This window comes from Antennarius striatus, chromosome 22 (genome assembly GCF_040054535.1).
Source record: "Antennarius striatus isolate MH-2024 chromosome 22, ASM4005453v1, whole genome shotgun sequence".
NCBI classification, from domain to species: domain Eukaryota; kingdom Metazoa; phylum Chordata; class Actinopteri; order Lophiiformes; family Antennariidae; genus Antennarius; species Antennarius striatus.
Window position 1 is genome coordinate 14,587,541 of NC_090797.1, and position 21,145 is coordinate 14,608,685.

Genomic DNA, 21,145 nt, shown 5'->3' on the forward strand with positions numbered 1-21,145 from the left:
AATTTCTTCTCTGATTTAGCTCCAGAAGCAAAGATCACAGCTAAGGGCGAGTTCCTGACTCATATCCCACAATAATGTGCATAATATGCAAAACACAACCATAGAATTACAAACACACTCCATCAATATCATCTTATGTTTCTAAAATATCTAAAACAATTATGCATACTGTCAAGAAATGTTTTCTTTTTTGGTTTAAGGTAGAATGTTTCATTTTTCTGTTTTTGTCTCTTTATTCAGTACCCAGAATGCTTGTGACTCTGTGTAAGTCCTCTACCTCTATACCACATGAGGGTATTCATTGTATATTAACTGTGTCAATAAGTGTGTGAAGAACTTGATAGTTTGAGTTACTGCTGTAACCCTAAACCTAAACCAAACCCTAAACCAAACCCTAAACCTGGGGCTGATGAAGTAAATTCATCCAGATCCATCCAGCCCAGCAACCGAGAGATGTGAATGTGTGAATGCTCTTCATCACGCTGGTGATCAGCAGCGTCTTCCTCCTCTGCTCCACTTGAAGTGGAGCAGAGGAGCTACTTGTAGCTTTGCAGTGAGCTTCAAGTGGCTCGCTTCAAAGTTGAGCCAGTTGAAGCAGCTCAGCTATGCAGTGACTTTCCAGCAGTCACTGCATTAAAGTAAGACTGATATTGTCATTAAACACAGGACACATGGTTTACATATAGACCACTAACGTACTGTAATGTGGAAGAACGGTGGAAGGTGGGTATAAGAACCCATTGAAGAGCACTACACGTGAATGTTGCACCAGCTGGTGTGTTTCAGGCCCCAGAAAACAACACCTCTGACCTTCCTGTTCTGCTACTGGTGACTTAATACTAGAACTAACTGATCCAATGATTAGCCCTCCTTCACAGACACCTGAAGTCAACCCAAGCAGGGCCTCAGGACTCTATGAACCTGGACTATGCTCTGATGCAGAACATTCATGAACATTCCATCCCATTGGTGTGACAGACCTCAGTCATTGATAAGACGCTGGACACTATGCATTTTACAGAGGCTGCCCCACTCCCCGTAAACCAATGAAACGATGCAGTCACTCTCTCGCATTGGAAAGAGGACTGGGAGTGGAGGCAGAGGGTCCTCTCGCTGAAGGGCCACAGATCTTTCCCTCAGTGAACATGTCCTGAAGCATCTGCTGTAGGTGCAGCATGTACCATTAAACATACAGAAGTACCTCCTTTGGCTATTTATGCATCTACATCTAAGGTCTACCAGAAGTGCAAGGAGCCTACGGGTGTGTAGTGTACATTAGGATATGTAGTGTACATTAGGGTATTTAGTGTACATTAGGGTATGAATTATACATTAGGGCATGTAGAGTAAGCTAGGGAATGTAGTGTACATTAGGGTATGTAGTGTGCATTAGGGTATGAATTATAAATTAGGGCATGTAGAGTAAGTTAGGGTATGTAGTGTACATTAGGGTATGTAGTGTACATGGGGTGGCAGTGGCTCAGTGGTAGAGCAGGTGGTAGAGTGGGTCATCCAATATCGTTCGATCCCACCCAAAAAACACCCGGAGTGTGAGCCAACCCTGGGAGGTGTCAGCTCACCTCTGGAGCACTGCTGAGGCGTTCTTGAACAAAGTGCTGCTCCCCTCACAAGCAGCTCATTTGGGGCGCACCAAGAAGGATATGCCCACCACTCTACCTCCCATTGCATACTTACAGGCACCCTTGTATGTGGTTGTGTGTATTACAAGCATGCGTGTGATTGATTGAATAACATACTAGAGTGTGCATTTCTAATTTCTCTTCAGGAATTATAACAGTATATAAAATAAAAAAATACATTTGTGTATATAGTGTAGGTAGTAGGATATGTAGTGTAAATTTGGGTTTGTAGTGTCATTAGGGTGTTTAGTGTAAACTAGGTTATGGAGTGAACATTACAATTGAACATGCAACCAAAGTACATATGAAAAGCTGACTGCGCATATGATCATAGTATGGCTGCTTTAAACATCTGACATCTTGTTAGTGATTCATAATGCAACAGGAATAAAAGAAGATCGATTTGATTTTTAAAATTACATTTATTCATAAAAGTAAAATACAAGATAGTCACTTTGACACAAAATCCAAAAAGAGATTCAAAGCAAACAGGAACTCACATTTCTGGGCTTGCGCTAGCCATTCGCCACTCTGCCATAGGCAAAGTAAATTCCAGATTGGCTACAAGGTTTTTAGACTGTGTAGCCACAGTGGCGTTCTTATTTTTACAGAAAAAAGGCTAAAACTTACAACTTTTTCGCTCGCTAGCGGCGCTCGCTATTTCCGCTAGGCTACTTCCACTAGCGAAAATAGCGCCACTATTTCCGCATGCTGATGGAATTTAGCTGAAGTGACACGAACACTCCCGATCATTAAATATGCACTAGGGTCATGACCTCCTCTCGTCCAAAGAAAAACAAAAATATTGTATGTTTACAAACTGAACCCGCGAATTGGTGAGGACAAGGTGAGGTCGATCGATCAAAAGAATCCAGTGTTTTCTTGTAGAGTTGGTGTTAAAGTCCTCATTAATAAACAAATGGTGAATGCTGAGAGGGGGGAGGAGTGGTGACAGACCGATCAGAAGGTAAATTAAAGGTATTATCAATACTTGTTTGTAGTCTTACACTTTTGTTCCCTATGACCAGCAGGAATAACCAGCGATGCCTGTAAATGTGTATTCACCTCGCTTGCTATTTTATATGCCTTTTTAAATTGAAATGAAAAGTCATGTTATTGAAAACTAAACTATGGCATACCAATGTTGTTGTCTAAGTCAAAGTTAAACCACCTGGTCCTGGGTCTGCCCCGAGGTCTCCTCCCAGCTGAACGTGCAAGCAACACACAGGGAGGCACCCTGGAGGCATCTGCACCAGATGCCCAAACCACCTCAGCTGACTCCTTTTGACGCGAAGGGGCAGCGACTCTACTCTAAGCCCCTTGTGAATTTATTTGGTGCGTACGCACAAACAACAGTCAGAGTTTTCCCTCCCACAGCCTTGAGCAGTAGGGAGGCGACCCTCTCATCCACCGGGTAAACTCCAACACAGCAGCCCTCAGCCGTGGGGTTCTGAGTACCCCCATACCCACCCTGCGCCTCATGCAGGGTGGGTGTTCATTCATTCAGTCCACTAGATGGAGCATTCATGACTGTCAGAGTACCTTTAATCAACTGTGAACGGCCCTAATTGTTATGTCAACGAGGCCATTCTGAGCCTCATCAAGGAAACCTGATCACTTGATCACTTTTCTATCTTAGAAAAAAGTCAACAAGCATGAGTTTTTTCCTTATTTGCTGAGATTTACTGACAAAAGTAGTACAAAATACTGTTGCACAAAATTATCTAAAAACATAATAAAATTACATTTTATTTCTAAAGCGCCAAATCCTAATAGAAGTCCACATAAAGCTGATCTAAAGAATTTTCTCAAGCCTATTTACAGAAAGCCAAGTTTTCCAGGCGCAAGCAGTCATTTATTAATTAAATCTTGTTTCAATCGATCGGTAGTCCAGTCGGAGGTGAGGCACAGCTATTTGCTGCTGAATTACGTGTCTTAAATAATTTTTTAACCAGTTTTTAAAGTCAGGCTGCTAATTTACTGGCAAATGCAATGCTCTGTTTTACTCATAGAACTGACTTTAATGTCTGTGTCTCACTGCCGTGAACCTGCCGCACGTCGCTGCCATACAGAATACATCAGCCTAAACTGCCCCCCCCCACACACACACACACAATTACCTGTTGTTTCAGGTATCAACTACATTTGCAAATTAATTGCAGCACACCAGGCACCTTTGTCTAGCAGTGACTCAGCTCATGAAATTTCAGGAAAGGAAGTTAATCTTTGAGGGTCTTTCATTCGCATTTATACCATTTTCTCCATGTGTTTCCGCAAATTAATAGAATGGACCGTCACTAGATTCCAGATAACATCATTGATACTCAACAATGGCATTTTTTAGACCAATAAGATCTATCTCTCCATTGTATTTCTTTTCCACCTAACCAGTCAAGGTGGATGGCCACCTTCTGGAGTTTGGCTCCGCCCTTCAGAGTCTGTGTCCTGCCCAGAGTTTCTTCCTCAATAAAGGAATTTTTCCCCATCGCACTCTCTTATGCTTGCTATGGAGGGTTCTGTTGGGTTTCTCACTCTGTTAAAGTGCTTTGAAATGTCTGCTGATGTGATTAAGCACTTTATGAATAAAAGTTGATTGATAAGTTGATTGGTTGATTGATTGATCTTACCTGACATTTATCGACCACTGGCTGCGGCACGCAGTAGGAGCTGTTCCTCTCTGGAGCAGATTTCTGGCCTTCATTGTCACCAGTGCCCTCCTCTGAATGGGTTCGGCTGTGGTTGCCAAGGTGACCACTGTTAGGAAGGCGTGCAGGGAGGCTCTTGGGTGGCTGGCTGAGCTCCTGGCGCAATACCCGGTTTTCTTCCTCCATTGCCCGCACCCGTAGCTCTAAGGCCTGGCGCTCACCAGCTCCGCCCACTGGAGTTGATAATTGGGCTTCCAGCGGTGACATGGGGAGGGGCTTCACTGTGAAGTAAGAAACTGATTTAATATGAGGACTGTGAACAGAACTTGACAGTTAAAATCAGTGAATGTGGCTATGCTTATAGATGTAACAAATATTTTGTCTACTGACTAATCTATTAATTAGTTGATTAATCTATCAGATATTTTTTGGAAAAAATGCTATGTATAATGCTGACAATCATTTAATGAATATTATTGATGAATACAGGTTGTCTTAAAACTACAAGCACAACTGGTTCGGAGAGGTTGTTCGTAAGTTGAATTGTTCTTGAGCCATTATTTAAGTCCTATTCTCCAAGACTGACAAGAAATAATTACAGGACATTAAAATAAAACATAATAAATAAAATACATAATAAATAAAATATTTTATAAAATAAAATAAATAATATACATAAAGCAGCAGGACCAGATGGAGTGAGCCCCCATCTACTCAAGGCCTGCGCGCTGAACTCGGGGAGCCGCTACAACGGGTCTTCAACCTGAGCCTGCGTCTCAGGAAGGTGTGTCTCAGGAAGGTGTGTCTCAGGAAGATGTCGATCATTCCAGTTCCCAAAAAGAGCCGTCCCTGTGAGCTGAACAACTTCCGACTGGTGGTGCTCACATCGTATCTGATGAAGACTCTGGAACGGCTCTTCCTCAATCTCCTCAGCCTCAGATGAAACATGCTGAGGACTCTTTAGAGTTTGCCTACTGGGAAAAGCTTGGCATGGAGGAAGCCATCCTTCACATGCTAGAGCGAGCCCACTCACATCTGGACAGGGAAAGCAGCACTGTGAGGATCCTTTTGCTGGATTTTTCAAGTGCCTTTAACACCATCCACTAATGTATACTACAGGAAAAACTCCTACAAATGCAAGTGGACCCCGGCCTGGTTGCTTGGATCCCCGACTACCTCACCGACAGACCACAGTTTGTCAGGCTAAAGGACATCACATCTGATACTGTGGTGAGCTGCATCGGTGCTCCACAGGGGACTGTCTTGTCCCCAATCCTCTTCACCCTGTACACGGCGGACTTCTGCTACAACTTAGAACTGTGTCACATCCAGAAGTTCACTGATGACATAGCTATTGTGGGATGTATCAGGGACAATGAGGAGGAGGACTATAGATGCTTGGTGAAGGACTTTGTTGAATGGTGTCACAGCAACAGCCTGCAGCTCAACACCTTGAAAACTAAGGAGCTGGTCTTCAGGAGGGGCAGATCCCAACATAGACCAGTTCTTATAGGATCAGAGGAGGTGGAGGTTTTGCAGACCTATAAACATATTGGGCTGTGGCTGGACAACAATAATACTATAATACTATACTAAAACTAGATAAAAATACTAATAATACTTGGCTAAAATAATCAGATTTTTTTTGTCAATTAAAAATGGACAAAAAATAGGAAGACACTAATTATGATAAATTGCAAGAATAACAAGTAAGAGAAAACTAATAGCTGACATTCCCATGGGCTCACCACCTGTGGAAGGGGCCATAGGGGTCAGGTGCACTATGAGCTGGGTGGTGGCCGAAGGCGGGGACCTTGGCGATCCGACCCCCGGCTACAGAAGCTGGCTCTTGGGACATGGAATTTCAACTCTCTGGCAGGGAAGGAGTCTGAGCTGGTGTGTGAGGTGGAGAAGTTCCAACTAGATATAGTCGGGCTCACCTCCACACACAGCTTGGGCTCTGGTACCAGTCCTCTCGAGAGGGGTTGGACTCTCTTCCACTGTGGAGTTGTGAGAGATGCCAAGCAGGTGTGGGTATACTTATCGCCCCCCAGCTTGCCGCCTGTACATTGCGGTTCACCCCGGTGGATGAGAGGGTAGCCTCCCTCCGCCTTCAGGTGGAGGGATGGGTCCTGACTGTTGTTTGTGCTTATGCACCAAACAGCAGTTCAGAGTACCCACCCTTTTTGGAGTCCCTGGAGGGGGTGCTGGAGAGCGCTCCCACTGGGGACTCCATCGTTCTGCTGGGAACTTCAATGCTCACGTGGGCAATGACAGTGAGACCTGGAAGGGCGTGATTGGGAGGAATGGCCCCCCCGATCAGAACCTAAGTGGTGTTCTGTTATTGGACTTCTGTGCTCGTCACGGACTGTCCGTAACGAACACCATGTTCAGAGACAAGGGTGTCCATACGTACACTTGGCACCTAGGCCGCAGTTCGATAATCGACTTTGTGTACGTGTCATTGGACTTACGGCCGCATGTCTTGGACACTCGGGTGAAGAGAGGGGCGGAGCTGTCAACCGATCACCACCTGGTGGTGTGTTGGCTCCAATGATGGGGAAGATGCCAGTCCGACCTGGCAGACCCAAACGTATTGTGAGGGTCTTCTGGGAATGCCTGGCGGAATCCCCTGTCAGAAGGAGTTTCAACTCCCACCTTCGGCAGAACTTTGCCCATGTCCCGGGGGAGGCGGGGGACATTGAGTCTGAGTGGACCATGTTCCGCGCCTCCATTGTCGAGGCGGCCAACTGCAGCTGTGGCAGTAAGGTGGTCGGTGCCTGACGTGACGGCAACCCCAGAACCCGTTGGTGGACATCGGCGGTAAGGGATGCCGTGAAGCTGAAGAAGGAGTCCTATCAGGCCTTTTTGGCCTGTGGGACTCCTGAGGCAGCTGTTGGGTACCAGCTTTGGTGATTGCTGAGGCAAAAACTCGGGCGTGGGAGGAGTTCGGTGAGGCCTTGGAGGACGACTTCCAGACAGCTTCGAGGAATTCTGGTCCACCATCAGACGTCTCAGGAGGGGGAAGCAGTGCAGCATCAACACTGTGTATAGTGGGGATGGGGCAGTGCTGACCTCAACTCCGGACTTTGTGACTCGGTGGGGAGAATACTTCGAAGACCTACTCAATTCCACCGACACGCCTTCCCATGAGGAAGCAGAGTCTGGGTTCTCTGAGGCGGGCTCTCCTATCTCTGGGGTTGAGGTCAGCAAGGTAGTTAAAAAGCTCCTCGGTGGCAGGGCCCCGGGAGTGGATGAGATCCGCCCGGAGTTCCTAAAGGCTCTGGATGTTGTGAGGCTGTCCTTGTTGACACGCCTCTGCAACATCGAATGGACATCGGGGACAGTGCCTCTGGATTGGCAGACTGGGGTGGTGGTCCCCCTTTTTAAGAAGAGGGACCGGAGGGTGTGTTCCAACTACAGGGGAATCACACTCCTCTGCCTCCCAAGGTATATTCAGGGGTTTTGGAGAGGAGGGTCCATCGGGAAGTCGAATCTCGGATTCAGGAGGAGCAGGGTGGTTTTCGTCCTGGCCGTGGAACAGTGGACCAGCTCTACACCGTCTGCAAGGTCCATGGGGTGCATGGGAGTTTGCCCAAAAAGTCTACATGTGTTTTGTGGACTTGGAGAGGGCGTTCGACCGTGTTCCTCGGGGGGTTCTGTGGGAGCTGCTTCGGGAGTATGGGGTACCGAGCCCTTTAATAAGGGCTGTTTGGTCCGCATTTCCGGCAGTAAATCGGATTTGTTTCCAGTGAGGGTTGGACTCCGCCAAGGCTGCCCTTTGTCACTGATTCTGTTCATAACTTTTATGGACAGAATTTCTAGGTGCAGCCAAGGCGTTGAGGGTGTCCGGTTTGGTGGCCTCAGTATTGCGTCTCTGCTTTTTGCAGATGACGTGGTACTGTTGGCTTCATCAAGCCGTGATGTCAAACTCTCACTGGAGCGGTTTGCAGCCGAGTGTGAAGCTGTTGGGATGAGAATCAGCACCTCCAAATCTGAGACCATGGTCCTCAGTCGGAAAAGGGTGGAGTGCCCTCTCCGGGTTGGGGATGAGATCCTGCCCCAAGTGGAGGAGTTCAAGTATCTCGGGGTCTCGTTCACGAGTGAGGGTACGATGGAACGGGAGATCAACACGCAGATTGGTGCAGCGTCTGCAGTGATGTGGACTCTGTATCGGTCCGTCGTGGGGAAGAAGGAGCTGAGCCGAGAGGCAAAGCTCTTGATTTACCGGTCGATCTACGTTCCTACTCTCACCTATGGTCACGAGCTATGGGTCGTGACCGAAAGAACGAGATTCCAGATACACGCGGCCAAAATGAGTTTCCTCCACAGGGTGTCCAGGCTCTCCCTTAGAGATAGGGTGAGAAGTTCGGTCATCTGGGAGGGACCCAGAGTCGAGCCGCTGCTCCTCCGCATCGAGAGGAGCCAGATGAGGTGGCTCAGGCATTTGGTTAGGATGCCTCCTGGACGCCTCCCTAGTGAGGTGTTTAGGGCACGTCCTACTGGGAGGAGGCCCTGGGGACGACCCAGGACACGCTGGAGAGACTATGTCTCCCAGCTGGTCCTTGGAACGCCTTGAGATTCTCCCGGAGGAGCTGGACGAAGTGGCTAGGGAGAAGGAAGTCTGGGCTTCCCTGCTTACGCTGCTGCCCCTGCGACCTGACCCCGGATAAGCAGAAGAAAATGGATGGATGGATAATAGCTGAGAAAATTAACTCCAAAAACCCAACTCTTATAATCATAGGTGGAATGGCACCACAGTTAAAACCAATATAAAACAAATATCAATTTGTGAGTAAATGAGGAAAAGTTTTTTTGTAGTAGACAACCAATGACAACTACCTAAAGTATTACATTGTCCATTTCACATTTACATTTTATCATGAACATTTTATATTTATATCTAAATAAATGTGTTTGTGTTTTCATTGAGTGCTCTTACCTTGGAAGCTCCCAACTGACAGGTAAAGCCAGGTGAGTGCTGGGATGAACAGCAGGGCGAGGGAAACCACCAGAAACTTCCTGCGCCCACGACACATTCCCAACATGTTGTGGACCAAAGCAGACAGAGAGAGGTGAAGGGACCTCTATGTGGGCAGCAGCTGCTGTCCTGGCTGCTTCATGGCACTGGAAGAGAGGAAGGAGAAGCTCAGAGCAGAAAACCCCTCGGACCACCGATGACCTGGGGTGATGCTGATTCACAAGGAAAACACTGCATATCTGAAGGAAACAGGCTATTTATCAACGTTTAGATGTTGTAGAAGCAAAGCAGGTATATTCCATCCATCCATCCATCCGTCCATTTTCTTGTTGGAAACAAGATTGTAAACGTCTTGTCTACAGCTGCTTGCCCGCAGTGCCGGTCACAGGTCTGCCGGAGCCTAACCCAGTTGGCTACGGGTGAACGGCAGGGTACACCCTAGATGGGATGCCAGGTCATTGTGAGGCCTCACGAGAACAAGCAACCACTCATGCTCATACTCACATCTACGGACAATTTAGAGCGACTAGTTCACTTATGCTGCATGGCTTTAGAGGAAGCCAGAGAACTCGGAGAGAATCCACACAGAGACAGGGAGAAAATGGAACCTGGTTCTGCTGTGGGGCGACAGCGCCACCCACTGTGCCGGCACCCACTGCACCGCAGGTCTAATGTGACCAAAATATCCAACTCAGAAACTGGAGCATTTAACTTGATCAGGCTGTAATAAGTACTGTAATGCCACTGCATTGAAAAGTGATGGACTAACACAAACATGAATGAGGGGGAGTACAGGTAGGTACGACCTATGCAACTTGCGACCGACCGACTTTACGACCACAATGTCCGGGCAACGAGGGCATTCCCTCCAGCCACAGTACTCACGCTCTGAGACTCCCGCGCTCTCTTCAGTCACCACGGCGCACACACGCTGTTCAGTCACACTGTGAGATCAATGCTTAGGAGGCTGTGATGGAGAAATGTATGAATGGCGTATGGAAAAACTGTCAAGCGTTATGTGAACTCTTCTGCTGGATTTGAAAGTGACGAAGAACTTGATCAGATTCAGGAGAAAATAGTGAAACTGGCAAAAAACCTCTCCTTGGAGAACTTACGAATGATCGCGCTGTAAGAAGAACTGATTGCGCTGGAAGAAGAAAGAGTGGAAGAAGAAGAGAGAAGAGAAGCAGAGAAAGAAGAGGAGGAAACAGAAAAAATGTTCACCGCCAAAGGCTTGTCAGAAGGCTTTTCCCTGTTAAATAAACTCTGTGCACACTTTGAAGAAATGGACATAGAACATAGAAACATTTGCAAGGATTGAACGGATGGTAAACGACGCTTTCCGTCCATATTGTGAAATTTATGAGGAGAAAAAGAAACAAACAATTCAGACAAAGCTCACAATGATTATGAAAAGATCGTCTCCCGCTCCCACCAACCCACGCGCTGCCCCAGCTGACGATCCGGACGACCCACAGCCAAGTACCAGCGATGCTGGATTGAATTTTTACTTAAGAGTCGATTTACGACCAAGTCGAATTACGACCGATCTATCGGGACCAATCGCGGTCGTAAGTCGACGACTACCTGTATAACATTAGGTGCTTTCCTCTCTGCTGGTTTGGGTTGAACTTTGACCTTAAGACCTTAAGCACTTGATCCTGCGGTGACTTTTATTGGACATTTGATGAATGGACAGGTAAAGAGGAAATATGTGTGTCTATACAGGATACACACAGAAACGCGCCACAGGTGACAGTTCAACCATTTGTAATATGTCAAACAAATTTAAATAGGTGTGTCCATAAAGGTCTCACGCTAATCTCGCTTTGATGATTTCAACTAATTTGTCATTTTTTAGTGCAATGCAGGGCGAAGCGTGACCATACCTTGTCAAGATTTTAGTTCAAATTCATCCATTTCATACACATTTGCCAAATTGACTCAGTTGATCTCAGTCAAACTGTACTCGGATCACTGAGTCAGCAGATCCAGTCATCAAGGATGACTGGCAGTCAAGGAGGGTAGCAGGGAGACAGGATCATTAGCACACAGCAGGCCAGTCATGAAATGCCCTTTTTATCCAATGTGGTGAAATGTTTAAAATGAAGTAATATAAAATGCACACACAGCAAGGGCAATGTGTTACAGAAGTTGACGGAGTCGTAGGGACTATCTGACCCTGATGTTATGTAGAGTGAGAGTCCCTCTTCCTGGACTCAGATGAGTATTGGCAGTAGCCTTATCACCATACTTGCATGTGTTTTGATAAGATGAAATATTGATGTCAGTTCGACATGGGGTTGGTTTGACATGTGGCCAGTTGCCGGTGAGTCCAGTTAACCGCCCACCACATACACACACATAGCAGAGCTTGGCTATAAGAATTCAACAGAAACTTCAATTGAGTGCCAGCTCGACTCCTGGGATGTGGTTACCAGAGATCTTCTTAGATAAGTATCTGTTAACATTGTTTGTCTGCATCATTGATGACACTGTTGTACTTCTCTCAACCTATGTATGATTTGAATTGACAAATATTTTATACTTAATGTACTTTTTCCTGTCTTAAGAAAACTTCTCTCCACCACACCAACACACCACAATGCTGGACAACGGCCAATGGAAGCCTAGTTTTGTATGAGACCGCAAGAAAAGGGATAAACAGACGTCATGGGATCTACCGCATAGCCAAAATTTCAACGGTTCACAGAAACAGCTCGCCTCTGAGAACCTATGTAACCTGTTTAACTGTAGCAATAGCCACAGTTAGACAGGTTTGACCTTGACCTTGAGAAAACTAGGTCAATGTCAAATTTCAACTTTTGTACACTAAGGAACCGGATAAGATAGAAAGACGAGGGAAAGGCCAGTGTGAGTATGACCATAGATCACTAGCTTTTATCTATGGTCAAAGCTAGTGCGTAGCTTTGACCTACCTTGAAAGGTCAAAGCTATGCACTTGTACTACTTTCAGGATACCCTGACCTACCTTGAAAGTTGGTCAGGGTAAGTCGCGGGATGTTGCAGTCTCTGACTGCCTTGGTTCTAGTTACACATGTAACTGATTCAATGGAACGTCATTTTAGTCAGTCATGAGCAAAACTACATACTTACTGAAATAATTAAATATTGCTTTTATATCTTTGTAATGTGGAAATAGCTCCTTCATGTGACGGAAAGATGTGTGACATTTACACATACAGAAGTGCTCAAGCTACAAACAGGAATTCCTCAACATTGACTTCAGGCGAATTGGCTGGCCTCAAATTCCCGTAGTTGTGATTGTTGATCTATCAGCATGTGGCTTTGCAGTACACTGGCACCGCGCCCAGAGTGTACCCTGCTTCACGCTCCACTTGGCTGGGATAGGCTCCAGCATCCCGCAACCCGCCATGAGCAGAAGAAGCCCTATTGAAAATGGATGGATGGATGGATGACTCTGGATTATTTTGACTCTGCGGTTTATTATTTTCCCGTAGCTTTCTCAAGTTCTCTGATAAACTACAGAACTCCTTCATGTTGCTTGGAAAAATTAGTAATTATAAACCTCTGAGCTGCAGCTGAACTATGTCACTGGGGAGGTCGGGGGGGGGGCTGTTCTTGATGAACCAACAGAGTGGACATAGACAGGGAGCTGTCATGTCTCGTAACCGGACCGGTAACAAGTTAAGACCATCATCACTGACTATGAGACAGTGATGTGAGACCAGCAGTGTGAGAGTTGTGAGACAGTGGTGTGAGACAGTGGTGTGAGACAGTGGTGTGAGATATTAGTGTGAGACAGTCGTGTGGGACAGCCGTGTTAGACAATGGCGAAAGTCGCATGAGACAGTGGTGTTAAACAGTCATGTGAGACACTCATGTTAGACAGTGGTGTTAAACATTCATGTGAGACAGTGGTCTGAGACACTCATGTTAGACAATTGTGGTAAACATTAGTGTGAGACATTTGTGTTACAGCGGTGGGAGACAGTGGTGTGAGACAGTCGTGTTAGACAGTGGTGGGAGACAGTCATGTTATGTGGTGCTTCAGCTGGTGCCACTCTGGTCACATTTGGAAGGTTCAGGATTATCAGAGGCTACTTAAAGACGAGCGTGACAGCTGGGAACTCAGAGGAGGCTCCTACTGCTAATCCCTCCTCCTCCCTATATTTGGTGAGGTCACTGAGTGGACGTGGGGGCGGGGGGTTGTACTGTTTCTTCTCTATGTTGAACAACTGTAGCACTGCTCACCAGATGAATAGATGGACAGGAGCCCTGAGGTCATAGGTCAAGTAGATCCCATTCAAATCATCTCAAAAATAGGTATCAAAGAGATGGGGACGGGGGTGGTTTCAAAGTTATGGGGGATGGTGGGGCTTCCAATGAGATGGGGATGGGGGAGGTCACCATGCACCTCAGACAATCCACAGAGGTCAGATTCACTCACCTGACTGGCACCACTGCTGCTGCCAGGACCGGTGGTCACTGCTGAGGTCCACTGTGGGTCAGTCTGACCGTCTGCGGGTCGGTCTGACCGTCTGCGGGTCAGTCTGACCGTCTGCGGGTCGATCTGACCGTCTGCGGGTCGGTCTGACCGTCTGCGGGTCGGTCTGACCGTCTGCGGGTCGGTCTGACCGTCTGCGGGTCGGTCTGACCGTCTATGGGTCGGTCAGCCTAGACGTAGCTTAGTCAGAATATATGTAGGTTAGTCAGAGTAGGTGTAGGTTTTTCAGACTAAGGGTAGGTTAGTCAGACTAAAAGTAGATTAGTCAGACTATCTGTAGGTCAGTCAGACTAGGTGTAGGTTAGTCAGTCTATGTGTAGATTAGTCAGACTAGGTGTAGGTTAGTCAGACTAGGTGTAGTTCAGTCAGAATAGGTGTAGATTAGTCAGAGTAGGTGTAGGTTAGTCAGACTAAGGGTAGGTTAGTCAGACTAAAGGTAGATTAGTCAGACTATCTGTAGGTCAGTCAGACTAGGTGTAGGTTAGTAAGTCTATGTGTAGATTAGTCAGATTAGGTGTAGGTTAGTCAGACTAGGTGTAGTTCAGTCAGAATAGATGTATATTAGTCAGAGTAGGTGTAGTTCAATCAGAATAGGTGTAGGTTGGTCAGCCTGACCGTGGATCAATCGAACTGATGTGGGTCAGTCAGAACCACCTAAGACAGATGTCTGTAGGTCAGTCGTGTTCGTGGGTTAGTGTGAGTGGGTGGTCCGCCACTGACGTGTTCCTGACGTGACAGGTGCGTCCAGCAGCCCCTCCGTTGTTCCTCCGGCCGGACTCACACAGGTCTGCGGCTGCAGCGCGTCGTCCGTCCGGATAACAGCGAGCAGCAGCGGGAGGGTGTCATCAAGAGAACAGCCGCCCGATGGCTGCTCCGCAACGAAGCGCTTCGATCTAAATGCGGCTGCCACGCAGATATCCCGGTCACGGACGCGTCCCTGCGTCGTCTCGATCCCGCTTCAGTCGTCGGCCTGAAGACAGCAGCTCTTTCTTCCTGACTAGAGGCCAGCATCCAATCACAGAGCAGCATTCAGGGAGGGGGCGGAGGAAAACCAGGACTGGAGCTACACGAACCGGAGCTCGAACTGGTCACCGCAGCGCGTCCGGCCGCAGCGGACCCCCGTCCCTGATAGAGCCCGCTTCCACCAGGGACGCGTCTAGGAGAGGGGCCCGGGGGACATTCACCCTACTATGGTGACGCCCTCTCTGCCTCGGATTGGCTTGGCATGACATGCAGTGTCGTTACTCCACTTTACGTCCGTCCACCACAAATATTGGAATAGCAAAATGATCAGAAAACAATTTAAAGTTTGTTATACCATGTTACTTTATGAAAAATAAGAAAAAAGCTGAAGACCAAACGGAAACATTTTTTTCTGTACTATATTAAGAAAACTAAATTTAATTTTTTTATCAGCTTCAGATAGATTTGTATGAACAAATATTATTCAAATGTATTCATTATTAAAGTTCAGAACATAACTAGAATGGTTATGTCCAGTTTGGTTTGGACACTAGTTAATTTGACTTATGTCAATTTTTTTTGACTTACATTGCGTCTCCTGGAACCAGTTAGCGACGTAAGCTGAGGTTTACCTGAGGAGAGCCCCCACGCAACACCTTCACTGCTAACCACCTTCTGATCGGCATCATCTGATGTTCATATGACAAAACACAATATGACAGCAGTATCCCTCTTCTACTGCTTATCTGTAGTCGGGTCTCAGGGGCAGCAGCTTCATTCATTGTTCAGACATTTTAACGTAACAGACTTTACACCTTTATTACATTTACAACATCAACAACAACATCCGAAAAATAAAGGGCTGATGGGTGGAAGCCAATAGGCTTGTGAAACTCCCTGTACCTATTCTGGACATTCTTTGGTACCTTTTATTTTTGTCTCTATATGCCACATAAAAATGTTTAACATATCCATGCTATGTATCTTTTTCTTCAGCACAACTTCATCTATATGAAGAGATGGTTATTATTTCACTATAACCTACTTCATTGGCATATTCTGCCAAAATATATGCAAACAATCAAATTGAAATTGAAAATGAAATTGTATTTATTGAAATACAAACCACAAACACTGCTCACTGAACTGTTTTGGGACTTTAATGTATTTATGCTAACATGAATATATAAAAGTAAAATAGGACAAAAGTTATATAATGCCGTATACAAATATTAACAATAAAAACATGTCTTTTCATAGGCACATTTAGCTTTTAGTTAACTCTAAACAAACACACAAACTTTAGCAGCAATTCTTCAAAACAAATTGTAAAGTAACAGAGCTTTATTTTTTCAAATAGTGCAATTATACATTGAGAAACAATTTCTCTTTATCCAGGGGTCAGTGTCGGGGTCAACTTCCAGCTGTCCAGGGGTCCATGCGATGGTGCGGCTGAGCCAGGGGAGATCTGGATGGTCAGCTTTAAGGATTCTCTCGTTATGAAGATAAAAATCACATGATCGCCGTCTTCCTCGCCATAAAACAGCTCCACAGCCCGTTGCAGTTCAACCATCTCCTTGTTTTCATCTCCAAACACTCCATCTTCTTCTAATTTCTTTTGCTGTTTGTTACCAGCTAATCGCTAGCTGACCGCTAGCTGTGGTCAGCGTCTGAACACCACTGACCGGCTGCACGCTGATCATGTCATTGACTGTAAATACAGGGCAGCGAAAGTAGTTTGGACCCAAAAATGACAACTATTTGGACAGAAATACAGCATCTGCCTTGTAGAGGTGGGAATTGAAACCTATTCTCTATTTTCTACAGCTGGCCCTTTGAGGATAGCTGTTATGCTGATGTGGCCCTCGGTGAAAATGAGTTTGACACCCCTGGCCTACAGCAACAATCTTCTAAATCTAAATTTACCAGTTTGGGATCAATTCACTGCAGTATTTTCCACACTACAAGGTGCATCTAAAAGTCTTTAATTTTCTCAATTTCATATAATTCAATTTGTCTTATTTAAGAAAAAGTTTTAAAACAGACTTAAAACAGACCATTCATTGAAGATAAGTTCTTAGAAGTGTTTTATAATCCAGCTCTGAGCCAGGTCATTACCACACACTGCTATCGTAGCCTGAACGACCTCCATCTTGGGGATGACCACGCCCATATCTGGGTGGACAATCAAATGACTCAGGGTAGGTAAATTTACTCTATAAATCACCCCAGAGATGACGTAAGGTTTGGCGCTGTGGTCAATCCAATTGTTTTTGATTCAGTCCAGCAATGAATCTATTTATCTACCTACCTACCTACCTACCTACCTACCTACCTACCTACCTACCTACCTACCTACCTATCCATCCATTCATCCATAGAAAAATATATCCACAATAATCAAACTAGCGCTGTTTTTGTAATGGAGCAGAGATAAGGGCAACTCCACCGTCAGACCTTCAGTGGCCCTCAGCCTTAGCGTGAATGTGACTGGCATATCGTGCCTACTTCGGTGTTCTCCCAGTTGAATCATTCATTGTACTTGGTCACATGCAATTTATGTTAGCGCCCTGATTCTAGCCACCACTGCATTAATTTGCTATCAGAAAGCATTTTTGCAAGATGTCTTCTTGAGACATGGGTTCTTACTGTATGGTTTGGAATGGAAGGTGTGAAGTCAGTATTGAGTATTGGAAATTCTGTGAGTTCTGTGAGTATTGGAAATGCAGTGTACTACTGTGTATTAATAATAATTCAAAGTTTATTGATCCCCAGAGGGGAAATTCTCTTCACACTCGTGGTACATGCATTTGTGTTAGTTTTTAGCACATCACACAGTGTTGTGAACAAAGCCCCTGAAACACAGCACACTAGGGGCCTGTAATCATGCGGTTAGTCCAGGGGAGGAAGAGTGACGGGTCGCGCTCGCAGGTCGCGCCCCAAATGAGCAGCTTGTGGTGGGGACGGCGCCTTGCTCAAGGGCACCTTGGCAGTGGCTGGGAGGTGAGCCGACACCTCCCACTGTCAGCTCACACTCCAAGTGATGTCATGGCGGGAGTGGGAATCGATCCACCGACATCAAGACATCTGCTCTACCGCTGAGCCACTGCCGCCCCAGAAAAGAAACACTTGAAAGCGCTTTAAACAATCTATAAGAGTGTGGGGAAAAGTAATACAGATAGAAGGTGGTTTAACATCAGTATGGGAGGGTTCATAAACGTTTAAATTACAGTAAATAATAAAATATAGAGTTCGTCGAAATATCGCTCAATTTTGTTATTTTCAGGTGGTCCTGGAACGCATTAACTGCAAGTAACGAGGGATCACTGTATTCTAATGACGGTACACACATGGCCTGTTGTGAAGGAGAGAACGTGTATTGAATAGACAAAAAATAATGATGTTAAAAACCTGCCAGCTCCACCAGAGGGTAGCATCTCACAACATAACTGGACAGAACCTTGGTTCAGCAAATTATACAGTACATCATGTCACTAGAAAGAAGTAGAGCTTTGTCAGGTACCATGTTGTGTGGGAAAACTAAAGAACTAGTCCCCCTCGGGACTATAAATAATATAATTTGTCTACAAATTGTTATAAGTATACCTCTGCATAACATGGTATCGTTAACATTAAAAAAAAAAAACAAGAAAAAATAAATAAATAAATTATAGTTCAACTTACAACAAAGACCTTTATTAACATTGTTTTCAGTCTGTAACAGAAAAGGTTTAAATTGCATAACTGCCTGAAATAAAAAAAACAACAACTTTTTAATCTGTGAACATTTTTGGCCAACTTAATCCATCATTTTATAATTAAAAATAAAATAAAATAAATCAATAAAGAATAACTAATTCAAATTCAATTCAACAACAATAACTCGGGAAACACTTTTACCTACAAAACAAAAATGAATTGAAAAAAATTAAATTAGATTAAAAATAAATAAAAAATAAATTTTAAAAAATGAATAAAAATGAATGTCACTTATGCTTGCTCTGGAGGGCATTGTTGGTTTTCTATCTGTAAAGTGCTTTGAAGTGTCTTCAGATATGATTAAGCACTATATAAATAAAAGTTGATTGATTGAATATAACAATTTGTGCTTATTCTTTCTTTTATCAAAATTAAGAAGTACAGATCAATGGCTACAATGAGATTTTCGAAGCAAGGCTTGAAGCATGATACTGCAACTCTCAGTTCCTGCTCAATGTTAAACTGGGACCAGTACTTGGTCTTCAGTGCAGCAACAGCAGAGAATATCAGTCTCAGAATCTCAATACATCTAGACTTCTGCCTTAGGAGTGGATACTGCCTCTCTACACTCATCCAGAATCACTGTGTCTGTGATGTGAACCTCAGTCTCAATGTGGAGTCAGACATCGTGTCACTGAACTGGTCCTCCTCTGCAGAGATGAAAACAGTGGAGCGGGTGCGTTGAAAGGATCTCTCACCCAGTCATACTGAGGACTGTTTTTCAGGGAAGTACTTTTTAAAGAATCCCATCAGTGATGAGATATGCTGCTTAATGTGTGGACCCACTGAGGTAGCATCACAGTCCGTAGTGTCCACAAACTCATGCAGGTTCTCGAATGACTCAGTGCTTCCTTCATCAAGTAGCCTACCCCACATTGCAAGTTTTCGGGTGAAAGAGATGATGTTGTCTGTGACCTGAAGGAGGTGTTTATCTTTCCCTTGAAGTTGTAGATTTAGTTAATTTAACTTTCCAAATATGTCACTCAGGTAGGCCAGTTTTCCCAGGAAGTTCTCATCACTAAATTTTTTGTGACTTCAAACTTGTGCTCCTGCTCCAAAAACACTTGTATTTGCTCTCTGAGCTCAAAAACTGGGGATAAGACTTTTCTTCGTGAGCGCCACCTTGCTTCAGTGTGATGGAGCAGAGCTTGATGTTTAGCTCCCATATCCTCACAAATAGCAGAGAAGACTGTTTTTAGTGGTCTGGTCTTGCCACCTTATATGACGCTAACAGAACTCACAGGTTTACTGAAGCTTTAACAGACAGAGAAACCCAAGAGAATCCTCCAGAACAAGCATAAGCGACAGTAGCGGGGAAAAACTCCCTCACTGAGGAAGAAACCCAGGCAGGTCCCAGACTCTGAGGGCGGTCATGTCATGGTTTCCTGTAGGACCCAAATATGAAGTACGTCAGGTAAGGGGAAGAGAGACTCATTTAACAAAGTAATGTTGCGAGATGGTGGACCAGATGACCAGGCGATGCAAGTGAGTCAGCAGGAGGTAAGTAGTTGAGGCAGGCAGGCGGGCTGGAAGGTGAACAGGCAACAGACAGACAAGATTTTTTAATTTTTTTTTTAATTTTATATACTGGTTTGATCCCCGAAGGGAAATTAAGAAAGCACACTCTAGCTACTGATTACAAACGCATGCATACATATTTGTGAGTACAGGCCCCTGTATCACACACACACACACAGGGGCCTGTAGGCATGCAGGGGAGGTAGAGTGGCAGGCAGCTCCTTCTTGGTGCGCCTCAAATGAGCAATTTGTAAAGGGGACGGCACCTTGCTCAAGGGTGCCTCGGCAGTGCTCCGGAGATGAGCTGACACCTCCCACTGTTAGCTCACCTCCAGGTATTTTTGGGGGGGCGGGAGCGGGAATCGAACCGCCGATCTTAAATCATAGGACGACCCGCTCTACCGCCCGCTTTACCACTGAGCCACTGCCGCCCCCATGTATGTAAGCAAAGATACAAAACATAGACAGAAACAACACAGGGCTACAAAACGAACTGGCCAAGAACACAGACAGAACCCAACTTAAAAAGCCTCATGTTAATCACCCTGATCAAGTCCAGGTGTGGAGACCAGACACAGGTGTGGAGCCGAGGCTCCAACCACAAGTTTGGCCTCTCCTCCTGCCACACACCAGCAAAGAAACACCAAACCGTGACAGGAATTTAACAGATACTTTTGCCACACTGCAAGTTCCCTGGGTAGTTGAGAATAGTCTCTTAGACGCTTCTCTTCCCTGGACCGGGTGGTCAAACATATTTCTCAGCTCTTGTTCAAAAGTTAAATAATCGTAGCGAATCTCCGGTTGACTTTGCCATTTTACAGCTACCCAATCTAGCGCCGTCCCATGGAGTTCCATAATAAGTTCCATAATAGTTCCATAATAAAAGCAACTTTGGAATTATCAGAGGCGTAAGTATTTGGTTTAGACGAAAGACTAAACCAAATGTCACCTGAATAATGATCAGGGTCCGGAATGTGCACTTCTCTGGAGGGTGGAGGTGAAGACTGAGGTGCAGCAGAAGCTTGAGGTTGAAGTGGTACAGGCTGACCTTGAATACTGGATGTGGAGAGTTTGCCGGCAAGTTCCTGGATCATGGACTTGAGCTGTAAAATCTGGGCTTGTTAAGTCTTCTGACTCCAATAGGCTATGC

General features: G+C 45.4%; 1 protein-coding gene across 1 annotated transcript in view; it reads right to left on the minus strand.

Annotated features, from left to right (window-relative positions):
• The window catches only part of large1 (LARGE xylosyl- and glucuronyltransferase 1), a 46,398-nt gene extending 27,784 nt beyond the window's left edge, over positions 1-18,614 (minus strand). The window contains exons 1-3 of the mRNA XM_068306791.1: positions 13,699-18,614; positions 9,228-9,412; positions 4,268-4,566 (exon numbers count right to left, since the gene is read on the minus strand). Of these exons, the coding sequence (XP_068162892.1) occupies positions 4,268-4,566; positions 9,228-9,333 (405 nt within the window). The 5' untranslated portion in view covers positions 9,334-9,412; positions 13,699-18,614. The remainder of the gene's footprint in view (positions 1-4,267; positions 4,567-9,227; positions 9,413-13,698) is intronic.
• Between the last annotated feature and the right edge of the window lie 2,531 nt (positions 18,615-21,145).